We start from the raw sequence: 15438 nt of genomic DNA, 5'->3' as shown, positions 1-15438 counted from the left end.
GTGTGTATGTGTGTTGTCCCTAACCCCTGACTCATGTCAAGTGTGTGTGTGTGTGTGTGTGTGTGTGTGTGTGTGTGTGTGTGTGTGTGTGTGTGTGTGTGTGTGTGTGTGTGTGTGTGTGTGTGTGTGTGTGTGTGTGTGTGTGTGTGTGTGTGTTAGAAGTTTGTCACCCGGAGGGAAGGCTGAACTGAAGCAGTTTGATGAGGATGGAGAAGGGCAACTGAGGGAGCTGAGAGAACAACAACAGCAACAGCTACTGGAGTTGAGACAGGAACAATACTACAGCGAGAAATACCTCAAACGAGAACACATCAAACAGGTAACACGCACACACACAGATTATATATTACATAATTGTACATTCCAATACTATATATCACCACTATTGCAGATGAGTGAGAAACTGACTACAGTGACTGAGGAAAGCCAGAACAACCAGATGAAGAAATTAAAAGACATCTGTGACAAGTGAGTTTGATATGACTGTGAGACATCAGTTTAACAGAGATGCGAAGTTAGTGTACTATAGAGATATAATTGGATATAATTCTATCAAATATATAATTTGTGATGCTTCACCTTTGCAGAGAAAAAAAAGACCTGAAAAAGAAAATGGACAAAAGGAGAACAGAGAAAATCAAAGAAGCTATGACAAAAGAGAAGCACTTGGTAGAAGAGTAAGTGTACCAAACCCTATAACTTCAATCATTAAACCCTCTCCCTGGCTCTGAAGAGACAAACTTTGTAGCATTTTACTGCTGAGGTAGGGTACTATCCCCCGCCTCAACCTGACCCCATTGTCCAGTGGCAGAGATCACTTCATATCCCTCTGTGTCAGGGTACGACCAGGTTTACAGGGAACTCAGTCAATCAGGGAACCTGGTCAGCCAATCACAGAGCCTATCTGGTGGGGTAACAGCCCCCCCCCCCCTTCTATCAGTACCTCAGTCTCTCACTACAGCTCCAGGAATTAACAACAAGTTGACTAACCTGGCTGCACAAACATTCAAGGACTCACCTATGGTCCTCACTTCTTGGCTGCTTATTCTCTGGACATTCCATCACTAGTGTTAGCGCATTCATGACCATAAAACCACTATACACTACAACTAGTTTTCTCCTCTGTAAAGTCATGTGTGCCTGTCTTGGGTGTGAAATAAAGTGTGAATTGTATCCCTGTCTCCTGCTGGTCATTATCAGTCCTCTTACCAGGACTCTGGGACAGATGAATCTATACTAAACCGGCACATCTTTCGGAAACCACGACCAACAGGTGGTGCTCTTTTTCATGGATAGGTACAATTGTGCTGGACTACCAGTAGCGATGGGATGCAGTTCACACCGCATGCCATGCCCCTGACCAGGCGTGCATGCCGGCGAGAAGAGGAGGAGCGGAGACTCCAGTGCATAGGGAAGAAGCTCCAGCAAAGAGAACTCTATGTTTGTGTGTGTGACAGAAAGAGAGGCTGGATTTCTGTATGTATGACTATTTATTATTCTGTTGTTAGGGGGAAGTTGGAGATCAACAAATCATATGTGAATGAAGTGGTACAGAACATCAAAAGGGTAAGGATGGAAGGATTGGGGGTCAGATAGTCTCTCGTGGATAGTGGTGTAAAGTACTTAAGTAAAAATACTTTAAAGTACTACTTAAGTCATTTTTTGGGGGTATCTGTACTTCACTATTATATATTTTTGACTACTTTCACTTTTACTTCACTACATTCCTGAAGAAAATTATGTAATTTTTACTCCATACATTTTCCCTGACAACCAAAATACATTTTGAGAGGTGGAGGGTGACAGGAAAATGGTCCAATTCACATACTTATCAAGAGAACATCCCTGGTCACCTCTACTGCCTCTAATCTGGTGGACTCACTAAACATTTGTAAATGATGTCTGAGTGTTGGAGTGTGCCCCTGGCTATCTGTAAATTAAACAAAACAAGAAAACTGTGCTGTCTGGTTTGCTTAATATAAGTAATTTGAAATGATTTGTGCTTTTACTTTTGATACTTAAGCATATTGTAGCATATATATATTTAACTTAAGTATATTTAAAACCCAATACTACTTGAGACTTTTACTCTAGTATTTTACTGGGTGACTTTCACTTTTACTTGAGTAATTTTCTATTAAGGTATCTTTACTTTTACTCAAGTATGATGATTGGGTACTTTTTCCTCCACTGCTCGTGGCCAGACATCACTCTGTACTCTTGTTGGAGAATCAACGGCGTGACGTCTGGTACTGTTATTTTCCTGTGAAGTGATAGCGCTTCCAAGATGGAGCAGTCCAATCACTGAAGGTAACCTCTCTCTTCCCTGCTCTAGCTGGAGGATGCTCAGGCAAAACGCCAAGAGAGACTGGTGAAGCAGCACAAAGACATCCAGCAGCAAATTCTTGATGAGAAACCAAAGGTGACATACCAACTAACCCATGACCTCTTACCTTTAAATCCGTAACCCTAACCCTAAACCTCTAGCATCTAACTATAACCCCTGACCCCTGACCTCTACCCCTTTCTCCTAACTCTGACCTCTGACCTCTGACCCCAGCTGCAGGGTGCAGTGGAGGCGGAGTACCAGGAGAATTTCTGTCTGTTGCCGGGGGAGATCCAGGACTTCCTGCAGAACAGGAAAGGGGGGGTCAAAGGTCACGTCGTGCCTCGGCCCTCCACCCCCCATGACATACTCTCTGAGGAGGAACTAGAGGACCGGAGGAAGTGAGAAAGAGAGAAAGAGAGGAGATGGAAAGAGAGCTTTTCTTCTTAATAGATGCTGGTTTACTACTGCACTCTAAAGGTAGTCCTGGAGAATTTGTATTGTTATGTTATCTGTAGCATATTGTAAACTTTTTGAGAGTTGAGATTTGATATATACCCCTACTGCTACATTGTACTCTTGCCTGCATTTATTGGCGCTTCCAAGACAACTGGGAACTCAGAAGAAAATAACGAGGTCAATTCATGATGTCAGTGACTTTCCGGTCGGAGCAATAGAAAGATGCCAGAGTTTCGAGTTGGAATTCTGAGTGGGATGACTGTTCAAAACTATTTTCCCAGTTGGAGCAAAAAAAAATAGAGTTCCCAGTTGTCTGAACGCATTGAAGTCGGAGAGACTTGCTGATTCGTTGAACGTGGCACGTGTATAACTACAACCAGTTAGCAAGTCAGACATGTCAGAGTTTCCTAGTTCCGACTAGCATGTGAACACGGCATGTAACCCGTGCAAGCGACGCATTCCTACTGTAACGGCAGCCTTCCCTCTCTTCACGAGAAGAGAGAGTGTAACAGGGATCGGACCAACACGCAGCGTAGCCAGTGCTCAACATGTTTAATACGAACGAAAACGTGAACACTTACAAAACTACAAAATAACAAATGTGGCAAAACCGATACAGTCCTTTCTGGTGCAGACAAAACACAAAGACAGGAAACAACCACCCACAAATCCCCAACACAAAACAAGCCACCTATATATGATTCTCAATCAGGGACAACGATTGACAGCTGCCTCTGATTGAGAACCATATTAGGCCGAACACAGAAACAGACAAACTAGACACACAACATAGAATGCCCACCCAGCTCACGTCCTGACCAACACTAAAACAAGCAAAACACATAAGAACTATGGTCAGGACGTGACAGTACCCCCCCTCCTGAGGTGCGGACTCCGAACGCACCCCTAAAACTCAAGGGGAGGGTCTGGGTGGGCATCTGTCCGCGGTGGCGGCTCCGGCGCAGGACGAGGCCACCACTCCACCATTGTCTTTGTCCCCCTCCTTAGCGTCCTTGAGTGGCGACCCTCGCCCTCGACCTTGGCCTAGGAATCCTCACCAAGGTCCCCACTAAATTGAGGAGACAGCTCAGGACAGAGAGGTAGCTCAGGACAGAGAGGTAGCTCAGGACAGAGAGGTAGCTCAGGACAGAGAGGTAGCTCAGGACAGAGGGGCAGCTCCGGACAGAGAGGCAGCTCTGGACTGAAGGGCAGCTCCGGACTAATGGCAGCTCCGGACTGAGGGGCAGCTCCGGACTGAGGGGCAGCTCCGGACTGAGGGGCAGCTCATGACTGGAGGGCAGCTCATGACTGGAGGGCAGCTCATGACTGGAGGGCAGCTCATGACTGGAGGGCAGCTCATGACTGGAGGGCAGCTCATGACTGGCGGGCAGCTCATGACTGGCAGGCAGCTCATGACTGGCGGGCGGCTCTGGCGGCTCCTGACTGGCGGGCGGCTCTGGCGGCTCCTGACTGGCGGGCGGCTCTGGCGGCTCCTGACTGGCGGGCGGCTCTGGCGGCTCCTGACTGGCGGGCGGCTCTGGCGGCTCCTGACTGGCGGGCGGCTCTGGCGGCTCCTGACTGGCGGGCGGCTCTGGCGGCTCCTGACGGGCGGGCGGCTCTGGCGGCTCGGGACAGACGGGCGGCTCTGACGGCTCGGGACAGACGGGCGGCTCTGACGGCTCGGGACAGACGGGCGGCTCTGACGGCTCGGGACAGACGGGCGGCTCTGACGGCTCGGGACAGACGGGCGGCTCTGACGGCTCGGGACAGACGGGCAGCTCAGATGGCGCTGGGCAGGCGGGCAGCTCAGACGGCGCTGGGCAGGCGGGCAGTGCAGGCGGCTTTGGACAGACGGCCGACTCTGACCTGCTGAGGCGCACAGTAGGCCTGGTGCGTGGTGCCGGAACTGGTGGTACCGGACTGGAGACACGCACCTCAAGGCTAGTGCGGGGAGCAGGAACAGGGCACACTGGACTCTCGAGGCGCACTATAGGCCTGGTGCGTGGTACCGGCACTGATGGTACCGGGCTGAGGGCACGCACCTCAGGGCGAGTGCGGGGAGAAGGAACAGTGCGTACAGGGCTCTGGAGACGCACAGGAGGCTTGGTGCGTGGTGCCGGAACTGGAGGTACTGGGCTGGAGACACGCACTACAGGGAGAGTGCGTGGAGGAGGAACAGAGTTCTGGAGACGCACAGGAAGCCTGGTGCGTGGTGTAGGCACTGGTGGTACTGGGCTGGGGCGGGAAGGTGGCGCCGGATATACCAGACCGTGCAGGCGTACTGGCTCCCTTGAGCACCGAGCCTGCCCAACCTTACCTGGTTGAATGCTCCCCGTAGCCCGACCAGTGCGGGGAGGTGGAATAACCCGCACTGGGCTGTGTTGGCGAACCGGGGACACCATGCGTAAGGCTGGTGCCATGTATGCCGGCCCGAGGAGACGCACTGGAGACCAGACGCGTTGAGCCGGCTTCATGGCACCTGGCTCAATGCTCACTCTAGCCCGGCCGATACGTGGAGCTGGAATGTACCGCACCGGGCTAAGCACACGTACAGGAGACACCGTGCGCTCTTCCGCATAACACGGTGTCTGCCCGTACTCCCGCTCTCCACGGTAAGCCTGGGAAGTGGGCGCGGGAAGTGGGCACCTGTTTATTTCTTCCCAAGTGGTGTAACCCAGATCCGGCTCCTGCTGCCGAGCTAGCTCCTCAAAACGCCGCCTCTCCGCTTTTGCTGCCTCCAGCTCTGCTTTGGGGCGGCGATATTCCTCTGGCTCTGCCCAGGGTCCTTTTCCGTCCAGCTCGTCCTCCCATGTCCATTTCTCCTGGTCCCGCTGCTGCTGCTGCTGCCGCTGCTGCCCGTTGCTACGCTGCTTGGTCCGAGATTGGTGGGTGGTTCTGTAACGGCAGCCTTCCCTCTCTTCACAAGAAGAGAGAGTGTAACAGGGATCGGACCAACACGCAGCGTAGCCAGTGCTCAACATGTTTAATACAAAACGAAAACGTGAACACTTACAAAACTACAAAATAACAAATGTGGCAAAACCGATACAGTCCTTTCCGGTGCAGACAAAACACAAAGACAGGAAACAACCACCCACAAATCCCCAACACAAAACAAGCCACAGCCATATGGCCATATGATTCTCAATCAGGGACAACGATTGACAGCTGCCTCTGATTGAGAACCATATTAGGCCGAACACAGAAACAGACAAACTAGACACACAACATAGAATGCCCACCCAGCTCACGTCCTGACCAACACTAAAACAAGCAAAACACATAAGAACTATGGTCAGGACGTGACACCTACGTTATACTTCCGTGTTTATGTCCTTGTTATTTTGAATTGGCGATTAAATCATCAAATTCATGAAAACATGGTCATTTAAGATATATGAAGGAATGTTTGTTAATATATTTACTACTGCCAAATGACTTTCATTTAGTTTTTGCCCTAAGACCATTCACTACGTTTTGCCGATTGAAAACCATTCAAAAAGCCAACAAAATTCTTGCTACGTCACTTGGTCTAGTGTGGGGTTTGATTCAAATAATCAGCTAATCATCAGGCGTTGATAATTTGAATCAGTTGTGTAGTGTTAGGGCTAAACCCCAAACTGAACCCTTTGGGGTCCCGAGGACCGGGTTTTGGAAACGCTGGTCTAGTGGCTGAACAGTGTGTTGCATGAGGCCAAGCAAAGAACGTGTTCTTATTCTACTGACTATATCTTGACTTCAGGCACGGTTCTGTTGTTCTGACCACATGTGCTTCTTATCTAGTCATAGTGTTGGTGTTGTCAGTGGGCGAGAGAGCGCCTTTTTGCACTAAAATGTGGATAATTTGCATCTGTTTGCACCACTGCTGGCTGTCTGTGCTTTTCTCTTAAAATACATTGCTACTGAAAAGGTTTCTTTAGGCCTTTTCACACTGCATTGTTCTTAGCCCCAGGCAAAGACTGGTCCTGGGCTAGCTTATCCTGTTTGCACAAGCATTTGTTAACCCTGCCCTTATAAAAAAAGATTGCAGTTTTGAAACTGCAGTAAAAGTGCAGTAACTGCAGGTGACTGTGGAATTTTGGATGCTGTAATTGCAGAATAAGGGTGGGCTTAGCTTTAGCCCTGGGCTGAGGATTCACACTTGTACAAACACACATGGACCAACATTCTATCTCTGCCACTCAACCAATGTTAAGCAATAAGGCATTTTTTTTATTAACAAATTATTTCCTCTTGCTTTTAGTCTAGCATTTTATTTCCAACAGTGATGGTTTGTATAAACCTTGCTGTTTGCCTGTAGGACCTGGTAAACAATGAGGGTTGCCAACTTTCTCACTACCAAATAAGGGACAAAAGGTTGCGTGCCAGTGCACGGTGCCACGGCGGTGTGGGTATGGTGTTGTGTGAATGAATATACAGTGTATATTCATATTCTTATTCAATTGGAAAGGCAAAACATTTGTATATTCCATTTAGCCTATAGTTTTACTAAAATGGTATCATTATGTAAACTTATGTGAATAAACCTCAAAATAAATTATCAAAGAAATTACAATTTGGACCTTAACAGCAAAAAAAACTACTTTTCAAATGCAAAAGAGGAAAAGAGGGGCATGAGTCACTCACCAAGTCTACATATTTTTTGCTGCTCTTGACTGATTCAAGCAGTCCTTTCTCGTCTTGCATAGCCAGAGAGAAGTCATTACATACACAAATCACAGTTCCCAGATATTTGAAGTTCATTTTTGATCAGCTCTGTGCTACATCGGTTTCTTGAGTGACCATTTAATGGTCATCAGACAGAAAATCCTCTCTACAAAGGCATTTGAGTCTGGCACACTGAGGACAAATGAGACAATCCTGAACATGTTGATCAAGTTGGCTTTCTCTAGGTTTTGGAAAATTGCCACCTACTTCTCACTGGTGGATTTGGTGGTATCCTCTCTGGCTTTCTGTATTTCCTCCCGGCTAGCACAAAACTCTTCATAGAGTTGGTCCATACTGACTGTCGCTGTCATTTTGAGGGCAACCACCACCTGCTCCAGGTCAGTGAAGGAGAGCTCCTCATAGAGGCCGATCAGTTTCACCATTACATTTTCTGGTGAGAAATCAAACCACCTGTCAATGTATGTAATGACAGTGTTATAGAACTTCAAAGTCCTGTTGCTGCTTGGACCTTTGTGCTGACAATTGTTTGTCCATCAGCTGCTTGGTCTACTCTGTCCTGTTTCAGCTGAAGCATCTTAAATTTTGAACTTTTGGACTTCCTCGTAAACATCTGTGATGCAGAGCGTTGTTCGTACAGCTGTTTTACAAGTTGGTCAAAAACACACCCACTTTGTGGAAAAAGCACAGATAAATCTCAGCAGCTTCCGTTTTTTCTTCATACTCAACAATACTATTCATTGCCACAGTACAGGTCTCCCTAAGGGACCTGAAGTGTGATGTAAGAGCTGGCCAGCTTTGCTGGAGACGATCGGCAGCTAGATGAAGAGAGAGCCATTGTGTGCAAACATGTTGCAGAATTTCACGCCACTCAGTGTCAACAAAGGCAAAAAAAATGCACGCAGTTCCTCTCTTAGGGAAGCAGATACTGATAAGTGGCTGTAGATCTGTAAAACAATTGTCTCAATATCCACTGACCGCAGAAGTGCTTGAAAGCATTATGAGCTATGTGAGCTGGGCAATTAGCTTTAAGAATGCGATTGTTGGCACTGCTCAATAACTGATAAACGGAGAGGTGTTTCCAATTATGTCAGTTTCCGCAGTAGACGTCATGAAGAATGCACCGATATTGCTAGCGTGGCCTTGTGCATTTCTGTGGATGCATGCTGAGTTAGGTCATTCTCCCCTTCATGGCCAATTGATAATTCCCGACGCATAAAGTACAGAAAGCTTTCGTCGAGTCACCACTGGCGGGCTTAACCCATAGGCGGAAATCCCAGGGGGGACGGGGGGGACACGACCCCCCCATCCTGGGAAAAATATGATTTGTCCCCCCCAATATATCACTGTAAACATAACTATGTAATTTCAATAATATTAATAATACGCAATGAAAGCACTTGTGCTGATTATAGACACTTAATAGCGCGTTTTTAAGTTTCACAAGATTGCGACCCCCCCGCCCTTTGCCCCACAATGATTTGATCCACTGCCAGTTCTTTAGCTTGCAAGGTAATAGAGGGTTCGTATCTACTGTCCGAAAGGCACTCAGTGTACGTAACTGACGTGAGGTAATCCAGTCAATCGCGCCATAGCAATGTATATATTTTTTTAATGTTGCAGGGTTCACACACTAGCTGAATTTGCAGAGCTAGCGCGCAAACTAAAGCAAACATTAACTATCAAGCTAGCTAGTACCTATTCCATTTATGTGGCGTCGTCAAAGATGGAATATTTGCTATCGTGAGTTTATTCCAAGATTAGCATGCAGCTGTAGTGCTTCAAAGTCCCCGTGATAAGGTTAGCGATAAACTGAAGTCCAAACTGAACAGAACTACACTCTCTTATACCATTGTCTTAAATATATTAAATGGTCTCGTTGCAAAAGCAAAATTGTCGCTAGTGAATCTTTTTTTTTTTCTCCACCTTTAACCAGGTAGCAAAGATTATAGCAAACACCACAGAAACGGAATTGGTGCTCGCTAGCTTTGCAAATTCAGCTATTGTTGGAAGCCTGCCAATATGAAACAAACTAGGTTAAAATTTCAAAACGTTGCAGCATGTGTTGTGTAAATGTGTGTGTGTGCAGCTAGACCGGTCAGCCAGCCAGCCAGGTAGAAAAATGTCAGAAAAAAGACGGACATCAGAGTATTTTTCAGGACACCAAAACGCAAAGTAAGAACTCTAGTAGCCTAATATCTCAAAGACCAGTTGATAAAATGTTCATAAGAAAGAAGTGAAATGCTAATGGAATGTTTCACAATGATGTCATTAGGCAGAGCAGGCAACAGATGGCACACAGACAGCAGAGCTGTGGACAGATAGGCAGGGACAGACTGGCAGGGACAGACTGGCAGAGACAGGGAGTCTCAGGTAAGTTTGTTGAGTCTTTGTTTGGCAACATTATGAAAGGTTCTCCATTTTTTTTACTTGTAAAATAGGGACATAATTGGAAAATGCCATGGATACCCCAGCTCTCAACTTAAACTGGTGACTAAACTAAGATTTGTTTAAGGCAATGGTATTGCTGTTGTGATTAATTGTGTAGTTTTGGGTACCGGTAGTTAGGAGTACAGCAAACACCTTATTTCTTTTCTAGGAGACAGACTGAGTCAGTGAGGGTGGTGAAAGGGAAAGAGCCAAGGAGAGAGACTTCAGAGGACAGTGTCACAGCCACGGCAGGACCAGGTGTCACCCTTGTTGCCAGCAGCACCAGTATAGGGGACAGTGGCACAGCATCGTCCAGTTACCTCAGTGATGACACAGAACCATATCAGCCACACCCACAATTTATAGAACCACAAACTCTTGCAAACAGAGTGTTGACGTTTCAAGAGAGAGGAACACTGCACTGATAAGGAACACTGCTATAACTATTATTATTAGTAGTATTATAATGATTTAAACAAGTTGGGACAACCCTTCAGTTAACTACTGTACCTAACAATTATCCAGTAGTAGTGATTATGGTCCCTCAATATACATTTAACATATTACAACATAGTCTATGTGTTACAGCACTACTTTTGGTGTCCCCCTCAGGAATTGCTCCTGAGAAAATGTCATGTAATTGTCCCCTCCAAGGTTGATATCAGATTTTCGCCCCTGGCTTAACCCACGTCTTTTTTGTTTCACATTGTTTGTTGTAGCTGCACAGTCTTTTTTGCATGTTTATCCATATTTCCTTGATATGCCAAACCGACCGAACAATAACAGAAATTACTTTGCAGTAATTGGCGCGTTTACACTATACTGTGATTGGATGAATATACAGGACAAGGGAGGTCCCGTATGGGACAAATCAATTTAGCCTAATATAAGGGACATCCCAGCTAATACGGGACAGTTGGAAACCCTATAAACAATGTTAAACTTTTGACATGCGATATAGCCCTGTACAGTGAATGCAGTACACGGACATCAACTTTTCTGATCCAAGCAAAATCATGCAACAATATTATTATCAAGAATAGCTATATCCAATTAAATGTCAATAGAAAATCTATAAAACAGATAAAAATGCAACGTTAGCTGCCCTTCCTGCAGTAGAGTTTGTGGCTTCTTCAGTTGACTAGCTAGCTAAGTGAGAACACGTTTACCAGCCTATATAGCAACTGTTTTTGTTAGCCATAGCAACAATGTTTTTGCACGGATTAAATGAAAGTATTTCGTTTTTTTGTAGGATTTTTAAAACTCAGATGGGAGGATGAAGTAGTATACATTTACTTAAAATACCATGCAGAACGCATCACAAGCATATGCCAATTAAGTGAATGTGCAGCTTTTGTGTTTGGACAGTGAGAATTCTGCGTTTCACACTGGCTATTTCACACACACCGTGTTTCTGGGGCTAGAGTTGGTGCTAGCCCACTTTTTAATGTGCAAGTATGAACATTTGCTTAGTCCCGAGCTAAAATCTCCCTTAGACCAGGGCTAAGGAGGCTCTTAGCCCTGGGCTAAGTTGCAGTGTTGAAAGCACCTAATCGTTGTTTTCTACTTGGTATTAATGCTTTTACAGTTTTATATGCATACGTTTTGCAAACGACATTGATCTGTTATTTACAAGTGATGAGCTGTTGATTGTTTGGTTCCATACACTTTCAGGGATGCATGACTTTATGCAGCATTTTTGTTGAATGTTTAAAATGTACTATTATATGCTTAATTGTAACGCACGTCGTCGGGAGAAGGAGAAGAGGACCAAGGTGCAGCGTGGTAAGTGTTCATATATTTTAATAAAATACGCAAAACTTGACAAAACAACACGACAAACGAACAGTCCTGAAAGGTGAAACAAACACTAAACAGGAAACAACCACCCACAAACACAGGTGGGAACAGGCTACCTAAGTATGATTCTCAATCAGAGACAACGATAGACAGCTGCCTCTGATTGAGAACCATACCAGGCCAAACACACAGAAATACAAAACAAGGACAACATAGAACACCAGACATAGAATACCCACCCAAACTCACGCCCTGACCAACCACAATAGAGACATAAAAAGGATCTCTACGGTCAGGGCATGACATTAATAACATGGATGTACTGGTTCAATCATAATTAATGACTTAGTTTCATGTTATTTAATTAGTTTCCTTTTGGATATTTAATACAATTATATCCCAATTCTTTATCACCATTTCCAACTCCTGATGTAGTGTAAAATAACCCCCAAAAATGTCAGATTTTGTAGCGGTTTCACATGGGACCTGCAACAATGTGTTGCAACTGGCAAAGTATGTTTTTCTTGTTGCTGTTTTTTTAAAAACTTTTTACATATGTAAACATGTTATGAAATTCCAAACTGTGTTTAACTCGCTTATTGAATAGGATTCTGGTAGTTATTTGAATGTTTCTGAAGTATATAATTGTATTGGATTTATTTGTATATAGTTGTATTTGTTTGGGTGCAGTATTATATTGAATAATAATAAGAAAAGTCAAAGATAAGTTGGGTGTTAATAGTAAGAATGTTACTAGAATTATTTATTTAATTTACAAAGTTCTAACTTGTATGGAGCCTTTGCTCTCAGTAATGATTTGCCCCTTGTTTTTGTGATTACTTGAACCACATTTGACTAAAATATTGATTATGAAATTAGATGTGTGTATTTTCTAACGTTTAAAAGAATACAGTTGAAGTCAGAAGTTTACATACAGTTTTAATGACTCCAACCTAAGTGTAACGGCTGTCGTCTTCCTCGTCTGAGGAGGATAAGTTAGAAGGATCGGAGGACCAATGCACAGCGTGGTAATTGTTCATCTTGTTTTAATAAAGGTGAACACTCAAAATACAAAACAACAAAAGTGACAACCGAAACAGTTCTATCTGGTGCAGACACACAAAGACTGAAAACAACCACCCACAAAACCCAACACAAAACAGGCAACCTAAATATGGTTCCCAATCAGAGACAACACAAAACACCTGCCTCTGATTGAGAACCATATCAGGCCAAACACAGAAATAGGAAAACATAGAAATACAAACATAGACTGCCCACCCCAACTCACGCCCTGAACATACTAAATAAAGACAAAACAAAGGAAATAAAGGTCAGAACGTGACAAAAAGTCATTTTTCAACCACTTCAAAAATGTCTTGTTAACAAACTATAGTTTTGGCAAGTCGGTTAGGACAAATACTTTGTGCATGACACAAGTCATTTTTCCAACAATTGTTTACAGACAGATTATTTCACTTATAATTCACTGTATCACAATTCCAGTGGGTCAGAAGTTTACATACACTAAGTTGACTGTGCATTTAAACAGCTTGGAAAATTCCAGAAAATGATGTCATGGCTTTAGAAGCTTCTGATTGACATCATTTGAGTCAATTGGAGGTGTACCTGTGGATATAGAACATTTGTGGGCAGAACTGAAAAAGCGTGTGCGAGCAAGGAGGCCTACAAACCTGACTCAGTTACACCAGCTCTGTTAGGAGGAATGGGCCAAAATTCACCCAACTTATTGTGGGAAGCTTGTGGAAGGCTACCCGAAATGTTTGACCCAAGTTAAACAATTTAAAGGCAATGCTACCAAATACTAATTGAGTGTATGTAAACTTCTAACCCACTGGGAATGTGATGAAAGAAATAAAAGCTGAAATAAATAATTCTGTCTACTATTATTCTGACGTTTCACATTCTTAAAGTAAAATGGTGATCCTAACTGACCTAAGACAGGGAATTTTACTAGGATTAAATATCAGGAATTGTGGAAAAACTGAGTTTAAATGTATTTGGCTAAGGTGTATGTAAACTTCTGACTTCAACTGTACATTCACACAATCTAACTGGTACGCACAAATGCAAACATGACATAAGTACATACACTCAACTGAAACCAAACACAAAAGGTTATTATAACAGCCATACAAAACCTTATAACATCTGCCAGTCATTACTTGAATTAGCAACAGCTCTCCCTGCAGGACAAACGTGGTCGCTGTCGTCTTCTTGTTTTGCTGCTGCTGCTGCTGCTGCTGCTGCTGCTGCTTCTTCTTCTATGATATCATGGCGGTACGCAAACAATCGTTTAAGTACATGCTGCCACCTACTGTGCTGGAATGTATGATCAATCATGATCTGCCCAATTCTGTACTACCATGAAAATAAAATAAAAAAACAAATAAATCCCTAACTTCTACCACACCCTCCCCCAAAAACCCATTAAACTTTATCTATATCATGCTGAGACACTCCACCCTTTGGATTGTTCAGCATGTCAACAACCATTTCAACAGTAATATCTGTTACACCCAAAATGTATTTTGCCATCTCCAAAAAAACCTTCAACCTGGCATTTCTGCTTTCTACAAACCGAGTCATATTGATAACCTTACCAATAAAAACTATGAAGTGAACTTTATTCATTATCAACGTGTCCTTTGACACCACACATTCATGAGCACAAGATTTCTGAGCAGGCCTCGAAACCATGCCAAGACCATCAGAAGCACCAGCCCCAACAGTTGGTCCACTTACTACAGGTACATCCATGTAAGCTCCATCAGTCTGCACTGTAGTTCTACCAATTTGTTTTACGGCCTCTGCATACGATACATCATGACTGATTCCATTTCTCTGAGCCTCTCTAGCCTCTCTCTGTACCTGGCATCCACCAAATGCAGCACTGTGTTATCCCCCATAATTACAGCACTTAACCTTCACATTGCTTCCACATTCACCATACTCATGTGCCCCTCCACACTTCCTTTCTTTCTTTACACTGAGCAGCTACATGTCCCATTCTTTGGCTTTTAAAACACTGCAGTGCATATGGGACAAGTTCTCTAACATTCGAAATAAGAAATCCTACGTGTACTTTCCCCAGCAAGACTTTCTCAGACCTCAACATCACTGATAAGCTTTGACTTCTTTGACCCTCTTTCCTACTGATCAACCTCTTGACCTCAATCACTCTGCCTCCCTTCACATTTTCTTTAATATCATCTGTGGACGTACAGTACCAGTCAAAAGTTATCAAGGCAAAGGGTGGCTACTTTGAAGAATCTCAAGTATAAAATATATTTTGATTTGTTTAACACTTGTTTGGTTACTACATGATTCCATATGTGTTATTTCATAGTTTTGATGTCTTCACTATTATTCTACAATGTAGAAAATAGTACAAATAAAGAAAAACCCTGGAATGAGTAGCTGTGTCCAAACTTTTGTACTTTAGATATTGGGACCCCAGTGATGACTCCCCTCAATCTAGCATAAGAACAAAGGACACAGCTTTTAATCTTCTTCCCATTAAGCTTTTCCATTTTCAGAATCTTCTCTTGTTGAGCCTGACTACCACACAATATTAACAATCTACCATTTCCAATGAACCAAGCTAATTTCACTTCACCTACAGTTGAAGTCGGAAGTTTACATACACTTAGGTTGGAGTCATTAAAACTAGTTTTTCAACCTCTCCACAAATTTCTTGTTAACAAACTATAGTTTTGGCAAGTCGGTTAGGACAT

General features: G+C 44.0%; 1 protein-coding gene across 8 annotated transcripts in view; it reads left to right on the top strand.

Moving 5' to 3' along the window:
* Positions 1 to 15118, top strand: part of LOC139563787 (1-phosphatidylinositol 4,5-bisphosphate phosphodiesterase beta-1-like) — a 36590-nt gene extending 21472 nt beyond the window's left edge. For 2 of the 8 annotated variants that reach the window (XM_071382696.1, XM_071382699.1), the window contains exons 27-32: positions 160 to 319; positions 392 to 468; positions 588 to 677; positions 1509 to 1566; positions 2336 to 2422; positions 2561 to 15118. In XM_071382696.1, coding sequence (XP_071238797.1) covers positions 160 to 319; positions 392 to 468; positions 588 to 677; positions 1509 to 1566; positions 2336 to 2422; positions 2561 to 2731 — 643 coding nt within the window. In that variant the 3' untranslated portion in view covers positions 2732 to 15118. Of the gene's footprint in view, positions 1 to 159; positions 320 to 391; positions 469 to 587; positions 678 to 1508; positions 1567 to 2335; positions 2423 to 2560 lie in introns of those variants that run through there. The other 6 variants (XR_011672637.1, XR_011672635.1, XR_011672636.1 and 3 more) reach the window with 6 other exon arrangements.
* The last annotated feature ends 320 nt before the right edge of the window (positions 15119 to 15438 follow it).

Source organism: Salvelinus alpinus, chromosome 34 (genome assembly GCF_045679555.1).
Source record: "Salvelinus alpinus chromosome 34, SLU_Salpinus.1, whole genome shotgun sequence".
NCBI classification, from domain to species: Eukaryota; Metazoa; Chordata; class Actinopteri; order Salmoniformes; family Salmonidae; genus Salvelinus; species Salvelinus alpinus.
Note: the sequence above shows the minus strand (reverse complement) of the source record. Positions and strands in the feature narration are given on the sequence as shown.